At 41.8% G+C, this 22,338-nt stretch overlaps 1 protein-coding gene across 1 annotated transcript in view; it reads left to right on the top strand.

The window, feature by feature from the left end:
- SAMD12 (sterile alpha motif domain containing 12) overlaps positions 1 to 21,937 on the top strand; it is a 499,855-nt gene extending 477,918 nt beyond the window's left edge. The window contains exon 5 of the mRNA XM_070477229.1: positions 21,883 to 21,937. Within this exon, the coding sequence (XP_070333330.1) occupies positions 21,883 to 21,893 (11 nt within the window). The 3' untranslated portion in view covers positions 21,894 to 21,937. The remainder of the gene's footprint in view (positions 1 to 21,882) is intronic.
- The last annotated feature ends 401 nt before the right edge of the window (positions 21,938 to 22,338 follow it).

Here is a 22,338-nt window from a genome sequence, read left to right on the forward strand (position 1 = left end):
ATGTCCACACAAAGACTTGCACACAAATGTTCATAGTAACATTATTGATAATTGCCAAAGAGTAGAAATTGGGGTTGACATATGTACATGACTGATACTATGTACCTAATAGATAACTAATTGAGGATATACTGTATAGCACTGAGGCTGCTATTTAGTTGCTAAGTCACGTCAGACTCTCTGCAACCACATGGACTGTAACCTGCCAGGCTCCACTGTCCACAGGATTTCCTAGGCTAGAAGACTGGAGTGGGTTGCCATTCCCTTCTTCAGGGCATCTTCTTGACTCAGGGATCGAACCTGTGACTCTTGTTTGGCAGACGGATTCTTTACCACTGAGCCACCTGGGAAGCCCCTGCTGTATACCACAGAGGACTCTATTCAGTGCTCTGTGGTGACCGAAATGGGAAGGAAATCCAAAAAAGAGGGGATACGTGTGAATGTGTAGCTCATTCCCTTTGCTGCACAGCAGAAACTAACGCCACAGTGTAAAGCAGCGATGCTGCAATAAAAATTTAAATAAAGAAACATCCACCAACTGGTGAGTGGATAAATAAAATGTGTTATAACCATACAATGGAATACTATTTGGGACATAAAAATAAGAAATTATAATTCATGTTACAACATGGCTAAACCTCAAAAACACTATGCTAAGTAAAAGCTTGGTGCAGTGATCACATATTATATGATTTGATTTCTATATGAAGTGTCCAAAAACGACAGATCTGTAGAGAAGAAAATATATTAAAGTTGATTATGACTCAGGGTAGGAATAGGGATTAACTGCCAGCAAGCATAGGGATTTTTTTTTTTTGCAGAGGTTTGCAGAGAATGATGGACATATTCTAAAAGTGGATTGTGGTAATGGTTGCATAACTCTGAAGATTTTCTAAAAATCATTGAATTGCACACTTAAATTGGTTAATTTTATGGTATGTAAAGTATACCTCAGCAAAGCTGTTTTTTTAAAAGATCATATTGTTTTAATATTTTTATTGAAGTATAATTGATTTACAGTGTTGTATTTACAGTGTTGCTATGAATATAGTGGTGCGTGTACATTTTTGAATTATAGTATTGTCCAGGTATATGTTCAGGAGTGGGATTGCTGGATCATATGGTACTTCTATTTTTACTTTTCTGAGAACCGTCCATCCTGTGTTCCCTAGTGGCTGCACCAGCTTACCCCACCAACAGTGTAGGAAGCTTCCTTTTCCACCACACCCTCGCCTGCATTTGTTATTTGTAAACCTTTCAATGATGGCCATTCTGACCGGTATATGGTGGTTCTTTGTAGTTTTGATTTGCATTTCTCTAATATTTAGCCTTTTTTTGCATTTCTTTTCTTTGGGGATGGTCTTGATCCCTGACTCCTGTACAATGTCACGAACCTCCATCCATAGTTCATCAGGCTCTCTGTCTATTAGATCTAGTCCCTTAAATCTATTTCCTACTTCCATTGTATAGTCATAAGGGATTTGATTTAGGTCATACCTGAATGGTCTAGTGGTTTTCTCTACTTTCTTCAGTTTAAGTCTGAATTTGGCAATAAGGAGTTCATGATCTGAGCCACAGTCAGCTCCTGGTCTTGTTTTTGCTGACTGTATAGAGCTTCTCCATCTTTGGCTGCACAGAATATAATCAATCTGATTTCGGTGTTGACCATCTGGTGATGTCCATGTGTAGAGTTTTCTCTTGTGTTGTTGGAAGAGGGTGTTTGCTATGACCAGTGCATTCTCTTGGCAAAACTCTATTAGCCTTTGCCCTGCTTCATTCTGTACTCCGAGGCCAAATTTGCCTGTTACTCCAGGTGTTTCTTAACTTCCTACTTTTGCATTCCAGTCCCCTATAATGAAAAGGACATCTTTTTTTGGGTGTTAGTTCTAAAAGGTCAATGTAAAGAAATAGAGGAAAACAACAGAATGGGAAAGACTCGAGATCTCTTCAAGAAAATTAGAGATACCAAGGGAAAATTTCAGGCAGAGATGGGTTCGATAAAGGACAGAAATGGCATGGACCTAACAGAGGCAGAAGATATTAAGAAGAGGTGGCAAGAATAAACAGAAGAACTGTACAAAAAAGATCTTCACGACCCAGATAATCACAGTGGTGTGATCACTGACCTAGAGCCAGACATCCTGGAATGTGAAGTCAAGTGGGCCTTAGAAAGCATCACTATGAACAAAGTTAAAGGAAGTGATGGAATTCCAATTGAGCTATTTCAAATCCTAAAAGATGATGCTGTGAAAGTGCTGCACTCAATATGCCAGCAAATTTGGAAATCTCAGCAGTGGCCACAGGACTGGAAAAGGTCAGTTTTCATTCCAATCCCTAAGAAAGGCAATGCCAAAGAATGCTCAAACTACCGCACAATTGCACTCATCTCACACGCTAGTAAAGTAATGCTCAAAATTATCCAAGCCAGGATTCAGCAATACGTGAACCAAGAACTTCCAGATGTTCGAGCTGGTTTTAGAAAAGGCCGAGGAGCCAGAGATCAAATTGCCAATATCCACTGGATCATCAAAAAAGCAAGAGAGTTCCAGAAAAACATCTATTTCTGCTTTATTGACTATGTGACAGCCTTCAACTGTGTGGATCACAATAAACTGTGGAAAATTCTTCAAGAGATGGGAATACCCGACCACCTGACCTGCCTCTTGAGAAACCTGTATGCAGGTCAGGAAGCAACGGTTAGAACTGGACATGGAACAACAGACTGGTTCCAAATCAGAAAAGGAATACGTCAAGGCTGTATATTGTCACCCTGCTTATTTAACTTATATGCAGAGTACATCATGAGAAACTCTGGGATGGAAGAAGCACAAGCTGGAATCAAGATTGCCGGGAGAAACATCAATAACCTCAGATATGCAGATGACACCACCCTTATGGCAGAGAGTGAAGAGGAACTAAAAAGCCTCTTGATGAAAGTGAAAGAGGAGAGTGAAAAAGTTGGCTTAAAGCTTAACATTCAGAAAACTAAGATCATGGCATCTGGTCCCATCACATCATGGGAAAGAGATGGGGAGACAGTGGAAACAGTGTCAGACTTCATTTTTTTGGGCTCCAAAATCACTGTGGATGGTAACTGCAGCCATGAAATTAAAAGATGCTTACTCCTTGGAAGGAAAGTTATGACCAACCTAGACAGCATATTAAAAAGCAGAGACATTACTTTGCCAACAAAGGTCCGTCTGGTCAAGGCTATGGTTTTTCCAGTGGTCATGTATCGATGTGAGAGTTGGACTGTGAAGAAAGCTGAGTGCTGAAGAATTGATGCTTTTGAACTGAGGTGTTGGAGAAGACTCTTGAGAGTCCCTTGGACTGCAAGGAGATCCAAGCAGTCCATCCTAAAGGAGATCAGTCCTGGGTATTCATTGGAAGGACTGATGCTGAAGCTGAAACTCCAATACTTTGTTCACCTCATGTGAAGAGATGACTCATTGGAAAAGACCCTGATGCTGGGAGGGATTGGGGGCAGGAGGAGAAGGGGGCGACAGAGGATGAGATGGCTGGATGGCATCACTGACTTGATGGACATAAGTTTGAGTAAACTCCGGGAGTTGGTGATGGACAGGGAGGCCTGGCATGCTGCAATTCATGGGGTCGCAAAGAGTTGGACACGACTGAGCAACTGAACTGAACTGAATATTTAGCACCATTGAGCATCTTTTCATGTACCTATTGACCATCTGTATTTTTCCTTGGAGAGATGTCTATTTAGGTCTTCTGTCCATTTTTTTTCATTGTTTTTCTGTTGTTACTGTTTTGATTTTTGTTGTTGTTGAGTTATATGAGCTATTTTTTATCTTGGAAATTAAGCCCTTGTTGGTAACATCATTTGCAAATATTTTCTTCCATTCTGTGGGTTGTCCTTTCATTTTGTTTGTGGTTTCCTAGGAAAATCATATTGTATGTACAATTTTGCATTCCACTTTTTCACTAAAAACTATATCATAAGTATTTGTTAATATCATTAAAGATAATTTGAAAATATCTTTGTAATAACTACTTTTTCTTTATCTACACATACCCAAGATTTATTTGATAGTTTCCTATAGACTGTTGATGATTTTAAAAAATATTTTGTTTAACTTCTTTGTATACAATAACCGTGTAACCACAGACATGTTCACCTCTCAGAACTTTAATTATCTGATAAGAAATGAGCATTATTAAGAGTTCTGACTTCTTAAGGACAAAATGGCTATTCTGAATATTATATAAAATCAAGTGTGAAACAGCATAGTAACAACAGAAACCATCTATATGTTAGCCTGTAATTAGCAAACTTTATAAAACTTTAAATTTATGATTATTCCTCAGAATAGAATCACATCAGTGAAATCTCAGGGCTTATTTGAAAAAAACAAAAAACAAAACACAGCTCTCTAAATTAGAAGTAGGCAAAGCACATTCTTGGCTCTTATCTGTCCCCCTTTCTCAATCTGGGAACCCAAAATGATTCTTTGTGTTCTTGCTCTGATGCCATGAACAGTTCCATGGCTATAAACTTTTTATTTCCTCAATCACACCCCATCAGCCTGTGCTTTCTCTCCTCTTGTGATATGGACTAGGTGGCCTTGGATAAAAACATTGAACAAAAATGACCATGGGTGACAATCAATTATATGCTTCCTCACTGGTAACATAGTTGCCTTTTCGTAAGGCTCAGTAGAGCCTAAATCTAGAGAATTGGAGCATGGAGTCGTCAAGATTCTCTGGGAAGGTTAATGGGGAAAATTGTTGGTCACTGAGTGTTCAAATCACAGACCACTTTGCATGTTGTTGTCCTGCCCAAATTCCTTAGCATGGTATGCAGGGCCCTTAGTTATTTACCCCCTGTTTACTTCTTCAGTGTTATCTCTTGCTTCACTGTCCCTCCAATGTGATACTAAAATCATTCTGTAGAACGTCTTGCCATTCCCCCAAATATGTCAGGCTTTCTCCCCCACAAAGCTCTGTACACCATGCTTCCCTGCTTTGAACACTCTGTACCTATCCCTACTCCCTTTATTTGGCTACTCCTGCTTATAATTGCTGGCATCGTCTTATAAACTACATCTTCTTGGAAGTGGTTCTGTTCCCAAGCCCAAGTTTGATGCTCCCTCTTTAAGCTCCCATGGCACCCTGTCATTACCCTTACTGGATTTAAATTGCCTGTTTATTTGCCTTCTTCCTGATCACATTATGTGGCAGCCATGGGGTTGCATCACTTTGATCTCCCTTCAAGAAAGAGCTTGCTATTTAACTGCAAGGAGTGCAGTTAGCTGACAGCCTCCAGCTGTTAATGCCTTCAGGATCTGCCCCAGCTTTCAAGCTGAGACCATGGTCTTTTCTGGCAGCCCCAGCCAATGACTGAGCATAATAGCGGCACTGGGGCCAACTCAGAGCTCCTTCAGTGGGAAAGCTCTGAGTTGGCCAACTTTGTCAGATCTGCATGGTGGTCTGAGGTGCTCGCTGACTCATCATACTTCTTTCATCTTTCCTCTCCACATGTCGTGTCTGCTTTGGGGGCCGAAAATGTTCCCTTCACAATCTCACCTCCTCACCCTCACTTTTATGGTATTGGTCTCCAATAAACCTCTTGCACTCCTAAATTTATCACTACATCTGTTTTCTGGAGAATTTAAGACAGACAAAAAGCTTTTTACAGGGAAGGGTCATATTCTTATTCAAGTTGTATCTCCAGCTCCCATAACAACTCACAATAGGATCTCAGTAAATAATTTGGGAAGAATTGAATGAATGAATGAATGAATACTCAAGATAATGGTTAACTTTAAATGATATCTTGATCTTATGTAATTCACAAATACCAGTCAACAGTCAAGAACATTCTGATTTGAAGATCCCAATTCATTCATGAAATGCATTGTAGGAATGACATAATTGTGCCTTTTGAAGTGGACATTTTCCAATGGTTGGATTAATGCTAAGTATAAGTTACCCCTTAAGAGAATCTCATGGTCTGTGGTAGTGGAGTATGAGTCATAATAGATATTTGTATTTGAAATTACACAATAGCTATAAAATTATTATTTACTATCAAAATAGCAAATTTTAGATAGTATGGCTTATGCCTGGAAACCCTGTCTTAATGTTGCTCTATAAAATAAAATCCAAAAACATTCAACATTTTTTGAAACCCGGACCCTCTTTACTTGGCCCTGGCGCACTGCCATCTGTATCAAGGAAGCAGCTCCCCTGTAGACTGTGAACTGCTTGAGAACAGCAGGCCGAGAGCACGCCGAGCACTTCTTTGTATCTAATCCCTCCCACCCTAACTTAGACTGAAGCTGAAACTCCAGTACTTTGGCTACCTGATGCGAAGATCTGACTCACTGGAAAAGACCCTGATGCTGGGAAAGATTGAAGGCAGGAGGAGAAGGGGATGACAGAGGATGAGATGGTTGGATGGCATCACTGACTCCATGGACATGAACTTGAGCAAGCTCTGGGAGTTGGTGATGGACAGGGAAACCTGGAATGCTGCAGTCCATGGGGTCGCAAGGAGTCGGACATGACTGAGTGACTGAACTGAATTGACCCTAACTTAACCCCCAGCATCTGCAGGAGCTGCTTTGTATTGAAAAGCATTGCATTTCAAATGAAATGCAAGCTTCATCACTAATTTTGACCTTCATCATCTAAAACTCTTCCTTATTTCCCATCTTATAAGAATTAGTAGTGAGATTTGGAGATCCTGTTTCCTCTCTTCTTTCTCTCTCTCTGGTCTCTCTCTGACTCTCTCCTTCCCTTCTTTCCTCACCCTTTCCTCTTCTGATTTTTCCTTGCTCTCTCCCTTTCTTCCACTCCCCCTTCCTTCTTTCTTTCCTTTCATTTTCCAAACATTTATTAAGTATCTACTATGGCAGGTGCTTTGGCAGCAGTGGTGAATAAAGCAGACAAGGCTTATGTCCTTCTGGACCTTCACAGTGGGGGTGGAGATTATAATAAATAAGGAACTGAGGGAAGGACTTTGGTGGGCCGGAAACTGCCTCCTGTCCCCCCAAGACATCTGTGTCAAATCCCTGGTGTCTATGAATGTGACTTTACTTGAGGGGGACAAAAGAAGGGGGTCTTTGCTGATGTGATTAGGCCCAGGATCTTGAAATGAAAAGACAGCTCTGGTTTATCTGATTGGGCCCTGAATGGACCCTGCCAACAGTCTGGAGATTATTCTGGCTTCTAGAACTGTGAGAACTCATTGCTGCTGTTTTCAGCCAGCAAGTTTGTGATAATTTTTTTTTTTATCAGCCATGGGAAACAAACATAAGGGGACATAAAACTAGGGGCTCTAATCTAGGTCAGGGGATCTGGGAAATGACTGTGTGGAGACCTTGGTCCTCCCATGTTTTCCTGCCTTCTGCCCCTCTAGCACTTGAGGGTACTGTCTCCTTTTCTGGACTCTACATCCTTTCCTTTCTGTTTGATCCAGTCTTGCCTTTCCCTTGTCCGAAAAATTGGAGATGAATTCTTATAGGTTTGCTTTAGACCCCCCTTGCTAAAGATTCTTAGGTCTATACTCCACATTTCTAGAAGAGCACCACTGACCTCCCTCAGCCTGGGTAGTGATAATGACAGAGAGGAAGAGGCAGCTAGGGCCCACTTTGCAAGCAGGTGCTACTTCCTAACATAGGACTCTGTGAATCACCGGCATAAAAGACCCAGGTGAGCATCACAAAAGGGAAAGTGAAAGGCACTCAGTCGTGCCCGATTCTTTGCAACCCCATGAACTGTATAGTCCATGGAATTCTCCAGGCCAGAATACTGGGGTGGGTAGCCTTTCCATTCTCCAGGGGATCTTCCCAACTCAGGTATCTAACCCAGGTCTCCTGCACTGCAGGTGGATTCTTTACCAGCTGAGCCACCAGGGGAGCCCAAGTATACTGGAGTGGGTGGCCTATCCCTTCTCCAGTGGATCTTCCCGACCCAGGAATCAAACTGGGATCTCCTGAATTGCAGGTGAATTCTTTACCAACTGAGCTACCAGGGAAGCCCTGGGCATCACAAAGTGAAAGTGAAGTCATTCAGTTGTGTCTGACTTTGTAATCCCATGGACTGTAACCTACCAGTGTTCTCCGTCCATGGGATTTTCCAGGCAAGAATACTGGACTGGGTTGCCATTTCTTTTTTCAGGAGATCATCCCGACCCAGGGATTGAACCTGGGTCTTCCGCATTGTAGGCAGACACTTTACCATCTGAGCCACCAGGGAAGTCCACCAGGGCGCAAGCACTACACTTTAATTGCACTTCAGATACCCTATTGATTGTGTGATCTCTGGCAAGTCATTTAGGTTATTTATGCTTCCGTTTCCTTATGTGTGAAGTGAGCATTTGCGATGGTTTGACCCTAAAGTTCTCTTGTTTTGTGCCCGTGCTCAGTCATGCCCTTCTCTTTGTGACCCCTTGTGCTATAGCCTGCCAGGCTCCTCTGTCCATGGGATCTCCCAGGCAAGAATACTGGAGTGGGTTGCCACTTCCTCCTGCAGGTGATCTTCTTGACCCAGAGATCAAACCCGAGCCTCCTGCATTGTGGGCAGATTCTTCACCCACTGAGGTTCTCTTCTGGCTTTAAAAAGAATCCTTATTTCATAGTCAAAGAGTTTTCACTTTTGTGGAAAAATATTTTATGCAAATTGACTTGGAATCCTATATTAACTAATTTTGTAAGTAAGTTCTGCAACACATATTATCTGAAAGGAAGGAGATCTGAACACTTAGGTACTATGTGTCCATTGGTTTTTTTCCAGCCTGCGTAATTCCCCATATCAGATACACAGGTAATCACTGATCTTGACTGTTCTCCCAAAACACACAACTCAAGTCAGTCTTTGAGAATTAATTTTTTTACAGTGTCATTTATTTCACAGTGTCATGTCCAGAGGTAAACTTAAGCAAGTAGTATAAGGTAAATTATTCAACTGAAAGAGGTTCTCTGTCATACTTCCTTAATAAGATTGACAATTAACAGGTGCTGGGCCATGCCTGTGTTGGATTATTCATCATTCAAACAAATCTCTGGATCTGTGCTCTAGGCAGACTGGGTTGAAACATGCCTGCTCTTCCCTCACTCTCCTCTCTCTTGTCTCTCCCCTACAAACTAGATGACACTGGATAATAATTACTTCAGTTCAGTTCAGTCAGTCGTGTCCAATTCTTTGCAACCCCATGGACAGCAGCACGCCAGGCCTTCCTGTCCCTTGCCAACTCCCGGAGTTTACTCAAACTCATGTCCGTTGAGTCGGTAATGCCATCCAGCCATCTCATCCTCTGTTGTCCCCTTCTCTTCCTGCCTTCAACCTTTCCCAGCATCAGGATCTTTTCAAATGAGTCAGTTCTTTGCATCAGGTAGCCAAAATATTGGAGTTTCAGCTTCAGCGTCAGTCCTTCCAATGAATATTTGGGACTGATTTCCTTTAGGATGGACTGGTTGGGTCACTTATATACATCAGTAGATATTTTCATCAAGTAGCCCACTTCTTTGCCTGGCACTGCAGGAATCAGAAGCGTACAAGACATGAGTGGTCTGTGCCATCAAAGAACTTACCTGTGCAAAGATAGCCAGTAAGAACTATCGTGTCAGCAGTAAGAACCTATATAGGAGTACTTGAATTTGTTATGGAAACAAAGAGCAGGAAGCAGACACTGTGTCTGAAATCTAGTCCATGGGTATAAGTCATCCATAGGGATCCTAGAGTCTAGCACCATTTATCCAATAAAGCAAGAGCCCAGTAGATGTGAATTGAATGGATAAACACATGGTTGAAAGTGGGTAAGGATGGTCAGGAGGTTTCCAGCAGAGAAACTTGAGTTAAGATGTAAAGGATTGAGAGACATTAGATGACATAAGGCAAGAGGAAACTTCTAGAGGAATATAAGCAACCTTGCTAAAATAGACTCTGCCTAGAAATAAAAGTAGAATTTGAATGGAGAATTAATGCTGAGGTTGACTCTCTAAAGGTTAGTGCCATTTCAGTCCATGGCTTAAACATTTTTGAATAGTCAGAGTCTGCTAGCATTTGTTAATTTTGGCAGCGGAAATGAAAATCCAAGGACCTGGGAGAGAGGCATGGCCTCCCTCTGCAGCTGACCTGCAAAAACTTTCCTAAGCAGGTGCCATGGTTTTTATGTGTTTCTAAAACTTCCAGGTGTATAGTGAGAATCATATATACAGTTGGGGGTACAAGATTTATATGGACTTCTCTAGTGGTTCAGTCGGTAAAGAATCTGCCTACAGTGCAGGAGGCCTGGGTTCAATCCTTGGATCAGGAAGATCCCCTGGAGAAAGAAATGGCAACCCACTCCAGTATTCTTGCCTAGGAAATCCCATGGTCAGAGGCACCTGGTGGGCTACAGTCCATGGGGTCACAAGAGTCAGTCATGACTTAGCAACTCAACCACCACCAACCGCCACCCCAAGATTTGTGTGGCTATCAGCAGGTGAGCCTAAAGAGGTGTTGCTTCACAGTAAGACAAGCTGGGGTGTTGTCCTAGAACATGTCCCATTGAGAATTGTCCCAGGGACAGGATATTTCCCAAAAATTTCCAGAAACCAGTCACAAAGGATGAGCAGGACCAGGACTCTTCCTCAGCCTCCTTTATTCTCCTCTGTGGGCTTGGTTCTCTACATCTGAATGTCTTTCTGGTCTTTCTTGCTCACATCCTTAATAGTTGTCATGGAGTCAGGTAGCTTAGCAGAGATAAATTAACTGTGATGATGCTCCATTTAGGATCCATATGGTTTCTATTACTCAGTGAATCAGAACTAACATTCTGACTTTGTATGTAAAAACCATTCACCAGGGTTCTTTGGACCTCATTCCTGTCCCTTTAACCTACATATCAGTTTCTGCACTTGTATTTTTGCATCATAAAAAGTTAAACATCAGACTGTTAGGAAGGCTGTTTGGTATATAGAATATTGACTTCAAAACTGACAACCTTGGCTTGAGACTAGATTCTGTCACAAATGAGCTGTCTGGCCTTCCCCCTGCCTAATCTTCATTTTCCAAAAACCATAGCAAAAAAGGAACAACAGTACTTAACCTGTTATCCTCCCAGGATTATGGAGAAGAATCTAGTGGGATAGTGCATGTGACAGCCTTTGTAGAATGTAAGGCACATAAATATGTTTAAAAAGTTGTTTTTATTTTTGAGTCTTCTCTCAGCATATGGCAGTCTCAAATTACTATTTCTGTTCCATTATACAAATAGCTATTGAAATCCCAAGACTTTCATAGAACCTGAGTCAGGTGAGTGTTGACAATGTCTGTTGAATTTCACAATTTCTTAGAATTTGATTCTATAGCTTCTTCTTTTATGCCAATATCTAAATTTATTCTTGCTCCTGTGGCTAGCACTTTGGCATGCTCAATTTTATCCACTGAATTAATATACGAGTAACTCAATGTCTATTAGCCAGGATAGTCTAGGTTATGCTTCTATAACAGAAAAGATGTGAAATCTCAGTAAGTTAATCTCATAAAACTTTCTCATTCATGTAAAATCTGATGCAGACCAGTGAGGCTGGGGGAGGTCTCCAAAGACTCAGAGGGTCAGAGTTTTTTCTGCACTGGAATCAAGACTTAGTTTCCAAGATTGCCACAAGGAAGGAAATGAAAAATGGAGAAAGCTCAATACTTTTAATTGCCCTGACTTGGACATAACAGGTGTCTTTTCCACTCAAAGTCTATTTTGTTGTTATTGTTGAGTGGCCAAGTCATGTCCAACTCTTTGCAACCCCATGGACTGCAGCACACCAGGCTTCCCTGTCCTTCACCATTTCCCAGAGTTTGCTCAAACTCATGTCCATTGAATTGGTGATGCCATCCAACCATCTCATTCTCTGTCATCCCCTTCTCCTCCTACCTTCTAACTTTCACAGCATTAGTGTCTTTTCAAGTGAGTCAGCTCTTTGCATCAGGTGGCCACAGCCTATTGGCCAGAACTAATCGTAGAGACCAACCAGACTGCAAAAGAGGCTACAGAATGCTGGGGAGCAAATGCTGAGTACCAGACTATTTGCTGAGTGCTAACTTCTCTGCCTGTGAAGAGCTGGCTCACTGGAAAAGATTCTGATCTGGGAAAGATTGAGAGCAGGAGGAGAAGGGGGCAACAGAGGAAGAGATGGTTAGATGGCATCACTGACTTGATGGACATGAATTTGAGCAAGCTCTTGGAGTTGATGATGGACAGGGAAACCTGGAATGCTGCAGTCCATGGGGTCACAAAGAGTCTGATGTGACTTGACGACGAAACAACAACTTCTCTGCAACACAACATGGTCCTCCATCTCAGCAAGGGTCTTGCCTATTACATTCCAAGTACTGTCCTAGCATAGTGAAACAGAGCAATATGTAAGGCAGACAAATCCCTGATTTGGGGGAGGATATGTTGAGGTGAAAGGTTGAAAACACTCTGGCTGCTCTCTGATGTTACAGTACATTGTTCTGTCTGTACTTCCACTTCGGTTATTGTTTATCCCTGTACTTGTGTCTTTTTCGAGGGTGTCCAAGTTCTTGGAAGACTAGAACCAGGTCCATTCTGATCATTCTGTGCTTCTCCCTGGAGAAATGACACTTATTTGTCTTGCTTCAGCTCATGTCTGCTGGTCATGAGGGTCAGAAGCCCCTGTGGTTTCAGCTGGAAGGAGGGAAGGAAAGCTTGGAGGCAGCGCCTTCCAGCTGGCCTTGTTTAGATTGGCACCATCTCTGTAAGCAACCATGACTCCAGAGCTGCTGGAAAATGTGCTTATCACCCTAGGGGGCTGAGCAGGAAGGGGAAGGTCCCAGCTGATAGAACTTGAAAGAGAGCTAATGGAAAACTGGCTTCAGCCTTTTGGTGGATAAGCAGGAGGAAGATGTGGGGCCCAGCCTCGGGGAGTGAGCAAGCTGTGATATTATTTTCACAATCATAGCCAGAGAGAAAGGAAAACTACTGTTAGTTTTCATTGGCTGAATGGGAGAAATACACAGTTATGTTTCCTTTCTCTGCTAGTTCCTTGTGACAGTCCTTCCCTTCAATCACTGGAGTTCCCTTCAGCTTAAAGGAAGTATTTTTTTTTTCCTTATCGGCCAAAACCCTGACACCAGTCTCTAGGTCGACTTCACCCAAGCTGACTTGTTCCTCTAATGCAAACTGGCATTTCGTGATTCTCTGCACTGCACTTGGTACTTGCACTAGGTATTGTTAGCATCCATGTCTACCACCTCTGTCTCCAGTTCACCTTCTGTCACATGGGCAGAAAGCTAAAAGCTACATTCCCCAGTCTCCCCTTGCTGTTAAGTCTAGGTACAACGGAGGACTCTTCCATGAGATGTCCTCTCATGAGATTAGAAAGTGGAAGGGAGAAGTATCATCCTCTCCAGGGCTGGCATTGGTTGATGCACACGATCACCACATGGGAGCTTGTGCAGTGACCAGGGAACCTGGTCTGGGAATGAGATTTGAGGCCGTGGAGCAGCTGGGATGCGAGCATGCTCTTCTACAGCTTCTGAATTGGAGCTGGCAGCTGCAAGAGAAGCTTTGACGCCTAGAGGTGGCCCCTGTTTCGAGTTCCTGCCTGTCTTCCTGCAATTTTGAAATATCTAGAGTGGTTACTGTTCCTTGTGCTTATTTCCTAACCCACATGGTGCTTCTATACACTATTTCACTTGGATGTTCACTGACTACACCTGGCCCAAGTCACTCACCTGCCATTGGGCAGTCAGGAAACACATTCTAAGATCCATGTTCTTATCCCTACTCCAGGCTGCCTCCTTCCTTATCATTTAAGGCTCAAATCAAGTTTGACCTCCATTCTCACCCTATTCCTGATTCCTCCATTCCAAGCAGATGTCTGTCCCATACCTCTTCATGTTGATTCATTCTGCCTAGTATTGATACTTAATTTTCTTCTTTAATCTTCGCTCCACAAAAAAAAAAGACACTCCACATATACATACATGATACATATATAAAAATACATATATATACACATTCTTAGTGTTTTCTATTATGATTTATCACAGGATACTGGATATATTCCTTGTGCTCTACAGTAGGATCTTGTTGCTTATTCATTCTATATATAATAGTTTGTATCCACTAATCCCAAACTCCCGGTCCATCCCTTCCCCATCACCCCTTAGCAGCAAGTCTGTTTTCTATGTCTATGTGTCTCTTTCTGCTTCATAAGTAAGTTTATGTCATATTTAGATTCTACTTATAAGGTTCCACACATTATATTATATGGTATTTGTCTTTCTGACTACTTCATTCAGTGTGATAATCTCTAGGTCCATCTATGTTATTGCAAGTGGCATTATTTCATTCTTTTTTAATGGCTGAATGATATTCCATTGAATATATACACCACATCTTTATCCATTCATCTGTCGGTGGACATCTAGGTTGTTGCCATGTCCTGGCTGTTGTGAATAGTGCTGCGATGAATGTTGCGGTGCATGTATCTTTTTGAATTATAATTTTGTTTGGATATACACCCAGGAGTGGGATTGCTGGATCACATGAATCTCGATTTTTAATTTTTTGAGGAATTACCATACTGTTCTCCATAGTGGCTACACCAATTTACATTCCCACCGACAGTGTAGGTGGGTTCCCTTTTCACCACACCCTCTCCAGCATTTGTTATTTGTAGACTTTTTAATGATGGCCATTCTGATCAGTGTAAGTCTTGGTGTAGTTTCAATGCCCTCGGGTGTATTCTTTGTCTTTATTGGATGGCCCTGTGCTCACTTGTAGAGCGTAAGAACACAGCACCCTTCAATTTAAGCTGATACTGCTCCTGCTGTATGCATAACCCAGTGTCTGTAGGGCAGTGACAAGCACTGTTGGGAAATGGGGGTGCACATTCTAGTGGAGGAAGAACCCCTATTACCAAAGAAATGGAGCGGGGAGAGGAGGCAGAAAGAAACTGCCTTGGAATTTGTCCAAACAGGAAGCCCTGGGTTTTCTTCTTTGCTGACTTGATCACAGTTTTATTCTAAATTTCACATCTCCTCGGGTCTCCTGCCATTATTTCACAGCAGGCATCAAAGTGACTCCCCCTCCCCCAATTTACATAGCTGCAGCTGGGCTAGGGACCCAGCTCCAGGAGTGAAGATACCAGCTGCGCATCCTACCAGGTTTTCTCAAGGGGAAATTTTGAAGTCATTTTCAAAGGTTAAAGGAAACTTTACCCAGTCTGGAAGCTGCTGGAAATATCCAACACGTACTTAATTTCTTTCCAGTCTAAGGTGAAAGCCTCAAGGATGGAGAGGCTATAGCTCATTGGCTAGAGAACACCAGGGAAATCCGAACTCAGTGGTGAGTATCTGGTTTTGCAACTGGAAAAGTTCTCTCGGTGGTGAAGTTCCATCTTCCCCTTAGATTCCCCATGGGACTTTCCCACTAGATCTCATTCCGTAGTTGTGGTACTGGTTGTAGCCTTTCGGTTCATGAGAATTGATGTGAGCGTCAACAATGAAACCAGCCTCAGAGTGACAAGATTGGGCAGGTGAGCAAAGACTGTGGGGAGTAGAAGAGAAAGGAAGGAGGGAGGTGAGGGGGAAGAAGGCGTGAGGGTTCTGAGATGGCAAAGAGGAAGAAGGTAGATACAAACAACGTTTCTCCAATGTAAAGAAAGATAGTTGTCTAAGTCATTTCAAGACCGAGCCTGGAGCTTCCCTGGTGGTCCAGTGGTTAGGAATCCTCCTTGTAATGCAGGGGTCACCTGGTGCAGGAAGATCCCACATGTCATCCCATTGCAACTGAACATGTGCAACTACTAAGCCCGCAAGCCCTAGAGCCTGTGCTCTGCAACCAGAGACGCCATCACAATGAGAAGCCCTGCTCACTGCAGTTAGAGAAAGACTGCGTGCAGCAACGAAGACCCAGTGCAGCCAAAACAATTTTTTAATTGAAAAATTATTTTTAAAAAGATCCAACCTGATAAACTCTTACAATACTGTTTGGATCTCTCACTTTGTACAGGTCAACTGGCTAGTCCTGTAGAATCATTTGTCATTTGTTCCAGTGCGTACTTGATTTCACAATTAGACCACCAGGTCCTCCAGTCACTTCTCCAGTCACACCTGTGTGGTCCCTGGACCAGCAGTACCGTCACCAGGGAGTTTGTTAGATATGCAGACTCTCAGGCCCCACTCTATAAACATGCTGAATTGGAAACTGCATTTTAACGAGGTCTCTGTATGATTCGTGTGTCCAGCAAAGATTGAGAGGCAGGACCCTACAACTCCAGAAACAAATGAGGAAAAGAGCGACAGTGAGGGTGTGAGCTTATTCTCCAGAGGCTGGTAAATAGGGGTGTGTACTTGCCAGAGGCTCTATTCTATAATATGCTGATGGAGGTTAAGCAATAAATCAGCTAGTAGTAGGCTGACGCACACCAGGAAAGCTTGGTTGTCCTCTAAGCCAGCGGGTCTCAGTTTAGTGTATATCAAAATCACCTGGAAAACTTGTTAAGCCATAGATTGCTGGGTCCACTCTCTCCCAGGTTTCTGATTCAGTAGGTCTAGCGTGGGCCTGGGAATCTGTGTGGACATCCAGTTCCTAGGTGATGCTGATGGTGCTGAACTGGGACAACACTTTGAGAACCACGTCCCCAAAGTGATAAAGGTATTCAGATCAAAAGACTCTCCCTTCTACAGATTGTTTGGAATCATCCTGGTCTCCAATCCCACACTGAATTTGCCACGGGAGACCAGACCACTTTACAATTACTTCCAGAAAGAGGCCCTCGTGGGAAAGCCCTGATGCATTTTGACCAGCTGTGTTGGGCTGGGAGCTAATTAGGAGGAAAGCTAGAATGGTCCTGCTTTCCCAGCCGTGTTAGCCAGCAAACCCGGAGACAGTGCGCTGGTGAAGAAAATTACAGAGATGAGACCCGGAAGCTGCCATTTCATTGAGGGGAGAGTTTTGTCTTTTCTTTACAGGAGAAAGCTAACGTTTCCCATCTCTCCCTTCACCAGAAGTAGGCAAGCATAAAACCAAAGGCAATTTCTTACAATTTAAATAGCCTCAGTACCAACCAATTATATTCCCGGACATGAGAAACAGCTGTTGTAACATTAGAGCTCCAACAGTTTCATCTCAGCTATTTAAAGGGATAAAAGAGCCAATATTTTCATTCCCTTGTGATATTATCAAGACATGATAAACAACAAAGACTGTAGTATTAATTACATTAATTTGGAGAGGAGAGAGACCACTTTAATTGCTCCAAGCTGGAGAATAATTTTTTACGGGACAGACAATCATTCCATAAATTCACATTAGAAAAGGTATTTTGTCTTTCTCTATCAGCAGCAAAATTTCTGGAGGCAAAAAATGACCACCCCGTTTTAAGGTGGATTTCAATGGGAAAAAAACATTCTCAGTGTTTCCTTGTGTCATTCACTGAACCCTGACTTGTTGAGCTATTTGAGAGAAAGAAGCACAGAGAAGGTATTTGTCTTGAAATAATTTGTGATCTATAAAAGGAAGTAGGACTGACACAGCTAGATTTAAATGCTTTCTCATATGCAGAATGGATTTAGACTGTGTCACCTCCCTCTCAGGGTCACGAAGACCAGTGAATGATGTACATCAAAATGCTTTGTGAACTACAGCGTTGTACAAAAGGGAAAAGGGAAAAATCCTTTATCAAGTGCTTTCTACATGGGGCACTGAGCTGGGTCTTGACTTCTATGACCCTCTTTTAATATTCATAAGAAATGTTAGGAAGAAAAATAACATTAAAAAATGAGAGAATGTAATAGGTGATGAAAATGCAAATTTTGTCAATGTGGAAATTATTCAAGTAAAGTTATACAGTTGTGATTAATTAATGTGATATATACAATACTAGTCATGATTACATAATCTCTCTCACCCCAAAACACATAATAAATGCATACTGACCAATGTGCAGGCATGCTCAGTTGTGTCTGACTCTTTGTGACCCCATAGACTGTAAGGTGCCAGGCTTCTCTGTCCATGGAATTGTCCAGGCAAGCATACTGGAGTGGTTTGCTGTTTCGTCCTCCAGGGGATCTTCCCTACCAAGGATCAAACCTGCATTGGCAGGTGGATTCTTTACCACTGAGCCATTGGAGAAGCCACATTCTCACTGCTACCTGGTCACATTATGAAATCAACCACACATTAGCTATAGTTTTGTTAATGAAAATACATGTAAGTAAATCTACCCACGAAAAGCTCCTAAGATTAATAACATTTGGCTCCAGTGGTTGTGACGGAAGAGGAGAGTTTGGGGTGGTTCCAGAAAGAAGTCCAACAAGCTGTTGAATGTACCAAGTATTGCTCTGGCTTTGGAATAGACATTTGTAATTCAGGTCTTAGAGGATGCCATCTAGGTGTCTGGAAGTACATGTTTTAGAAATTCTCTGTGAACCCTGCTAACTATGTCACATTTTCCAGGTTGCCTTGCCTTTGCCTCCAGAGTTATTATGGAGCAGTGTACGGAATGAGTCTTCAATCCTCTTAATGCTCTGGAAATGCTAGTTGAGGACAGGAGCAATTCACACACAACTAATAATATCACACTAAAGAAGAAGGGACTCAAAGAAATGAAAAGTACACTCTAGGATTGTGCATTCCCCAGTTGCTGGCACCAGGGGCAGTGCTATATATGGGAAGCCCTCACTGAAAGATGAAAAACTCTGAGTATTGCAACATTCTGAACCACAGGATCCCTTTTTATGTAGAGATATCTTTATAAGTTAAATGTCCAATAGGGGATTGCTTAAGCAAAATGTGGAACAACTGTATAACCAAAAAAATCATGCAGTAGAACTGTGTAAGTCAATATGGAATAAGTCAATATGTGTGAAGTATATTGTAGGAGAGAATTTCAATTGCAAAATAGTGTTGTTCAGTATGATCTCACTTTTCTCTAAAAATGTGTTAATATGAATAGGAAAATGTTAGAAGTATATGTATATGGAAGTCTTAACACTGGTTGTCACTTGATAATGGGATTTCAGGTCATTTTTATCACCTCTTCACTTACCTACACTTTTAGGATTTTCTACAATAATATGTGTGTAGAATTATATATATATATATATATATATATATAGTTTTGTAATGCCCCAGAGAGACAGTCATATGACTATTATCCACATTTTTTTGGACTTTGTTGTTAACCCACTTTTGAAAGCTTAATTTTCATAAACACATAAACAACTGCAAAGAAACAACCTGTGGCCTAGCCAATATTCCATCTTTTTGTCTTGCTAACACACTCCAAATATTGTCTGTCTATTGAGCAGTGACTTGCTAGGAAAAGTAGTCTCAGCTCTGATAGATTATTCTTAATCTAAGCCACAGTGATGGTTAATTTTGTGTCAACTTGGCCATGGGGTGCCCAGATATTTGGTTAAACTGAACGTGTCTACGAGGGTGTTTCTGAATGAGATTTAACACTTGAATCAGTTGATTTAGTGAAGCAGATTGCCCCCCTCAGTGTGAATGGGCTTCCTCCAGTCCAGTAGCCTGCCTAGATTGAGAAAATCTTCTCTCTTTCCTGACTATGTTAGAGCTGGGACATCGGTGTTCTTCTGTTTCTAACCACGCTTGTACTGAGACTGGACCTTATACCACCAGTTCTCCTGAACCCGAGCCTCCAGCTTGCTGACTGTGGAGCTTGGGATTTGTCAGCTTCCATCAGCACGTGAACCAATACCTTATAATAAATCTCTTTATATAAAAAATTAAAAAATTCACATAATTATATCACACAGATGTATACATATATATTTTTTTTTTCCTCTGTTGATTCCATTTCTCTGGAGAACCCAGACTAATGCAGTCAGTCATGGTCACTGCATTCTCTTTTGCTGGTGATTTATAGCATTGACTCACTTCTGGTCAATGAAATGTAAAGAGATGCTGGGAAGGGGGTGTTCTGTGGTACTTTTCCTCTTTAATTGGAAGGGGAGTGGCATGGCCAAAAGCTGGTTTGGCTCTTCTTTCTTCCTGCTTTTGGTTGGGTTATTGAGGACAAAATGCCTAGAGTTGGTGTAGCCATGCCTAGAGTTGGTGTAGCCATGTGTTAGTTAGTTAGTTAATCGTGTCCAACTCTTTGCGACCCCATGGACTGTAGCCCGCCATGTTCCTCTGTCCGTGGGATTCTCTAGGCAAGAATACTGGAGAGGGTAGTCATTCTCTTCTCTATGGGATCTTCCCGACCCAGGGATTGAACCTGGGTCTTATGCATTGCAGGCAGATTCTTTATCATCTGAACCACCAGGTGTAGCTGTATTATAACTTTATTGCTGACTTTACTGACACATTAAAGATAGAAAAATGGGAACCCTGAGTTCTTTTTTTAAATTGAATTATAATCAACATACAGTATTATAATACTTTCAGGTACACAACATAGTGATTCAATATTTTTATACGTTATGAAATGGTCACCACAATACAGGTTGTATTCCACATGTGTATGTTATATCCCCACAACTTATTTATTTTTATTAACTGTAAGTCCACACCTCTTAAGCTCCTTCACCTCTGTCATCTGCCCCCTACCTCCCTCCCCTGTGGCAACTACCAGTTTGTTCTCTGTATCTGCGAGTCTATTTTTGTTATGTTTTGTTTGTTTTATGTATTCCATGTGTAAGTGAAATCACATGTATTTACTTTGCTCTGACATTTTTCACTTGGCATGATACCCTCCAGTTCCATCAACATTACTGAAAACAGCAAGATTTCATTATTTTTATGACTGAGTAACATTTCATTTTATGTGTGTGTGACTATATAGTCACACACACATGTACTGTCTTCTCTTGGTTTCTTTTCTTGTGGTTTGATGGACTCCTTTAGTATTACTGGGCTTCCCAGGTAGCACTAGTGGTAAAGAACCTGCCTGCCAGTTGCAGGAGACAGAAGAGATGAGGGTTGGATCCCTGGGTTGGGAAGATCCCCTGGAGAAGAGAATGGCAACCTACTCCAGTATCTTGCCTGGAGAATCCTATGGACTGAGGATGCTAGTGGGATTGTTTTTCCTTTGTGTGTGTGTGTGCTCAGTTGTGTCCAACTCTTTATGACCCCATGGAATGTAGCCCTCCAGGCTTCTCTGTCCATGGGATTTCCCAGGTAAAAATACTGAAAAATGAGTCACCATTTCCTCCTCCAGGAGATCTTCCTGACCCAGGGATCAAACCTGCATCTCCTGCATCAGCAGGCAGATTCTGTACCACTGAGCCATGGAGGAAGGCCTTTATTTTTTATGTATCCATTCTAAGTTTTTGGTTTGTGGTTGCCATGAGGTTCTTCTGTGGCAACCTGTATGTATAGTCTTCAGTTTTAAGCTAGTAGTTGCTGGAGTTTGAAGACATTTTAAAAGCACTATATTTTTACTCTTCCTCCCAATGTTTCATATTTTTAATATGATATTTTATATTTTGTGTACCCCTTAATTTCACACTGTAATTATAGTTGACTATACTACTTTTGTCTTTTAACCTTCATTGTACGTTTTTAAGAAGCTGATCCATTACTTTTGCTATATGCCTTTACCAGCATGATTTTTCCTTTTATATATTGTCTTATTTAGTTATGGCCTTTTTATTCTACTAAAAGAAGACTCTCTAGCATTTTTTGCAGGGCCAGTTTAGTGGTGTTGAACTCCTTTAGTTTTTCTGTTTCTGGGAAACTCTTGATCTGTCTTTCAATTCTGAATGGTGACCTTGCCTGATAGAGGACTTTAGGTTGTAAGGTTTTTCCCTTTTAATACTTTAAAAATATCCTTCCACTCCCTCTGGCCTGTAAAGTTTCTGCTGAAAAATCAGCTGAAACACTGGTGGGGTTTCCTTTGCGTTGTGATTGGTTGCTTTTCTCTTTCTGGCCCCTAGATTCTTATTGAAGCTGCTAACCTGTGTCACCAACCAAAGCCAATTTCTAGACCACCACTTCAGTGAGAAGCTAAGGGTAAGATGTTCTATTTGAAGCACTTTTGAGTTTGCCTGTGCTGTTTCTTATGTCAGAAACTAGCCAAGGAACAAACTTGTGGACACAGGGGTGTAAAGAGAGGGACAAATAGAGAGAGTAGCATGGAAACATACACATTACTGTATGTAAAATAGATAGCCCGTGGGAACTGGTTGTATGATGCAGGGAACTCAGACTGGTGCTCTGTGACGACCTAGAGGGGCGGGATGGGGTGGGAGGTTGGAGGGAGTTTTAAGAGGGAGGCGACATATGTATACCTGTGGCTGATTCTTGTTGACGTATAGCAGAAACCAGCACAGTATTGTAAAGCAATTATCCTCCAATTAAAAGTAAATAAATTTAAAAATAAACTAGCCAAA

This window comes from Odocoileus virginianus, chromosome 15 (genome assembly GCF_023699985.2).
Source record: "Odocoileus virginianus isolate 20LAN1187 ecotype Illinois chromosome 15, Ovbor_1.2, whole genome shotgun sequence".
Lineage (NCBI taxonomy): Eukaryota > Metazoa > Chordata > Mammalia > Artiodactyla > Cervidae > Odocoileus > Odocoileus virginianus.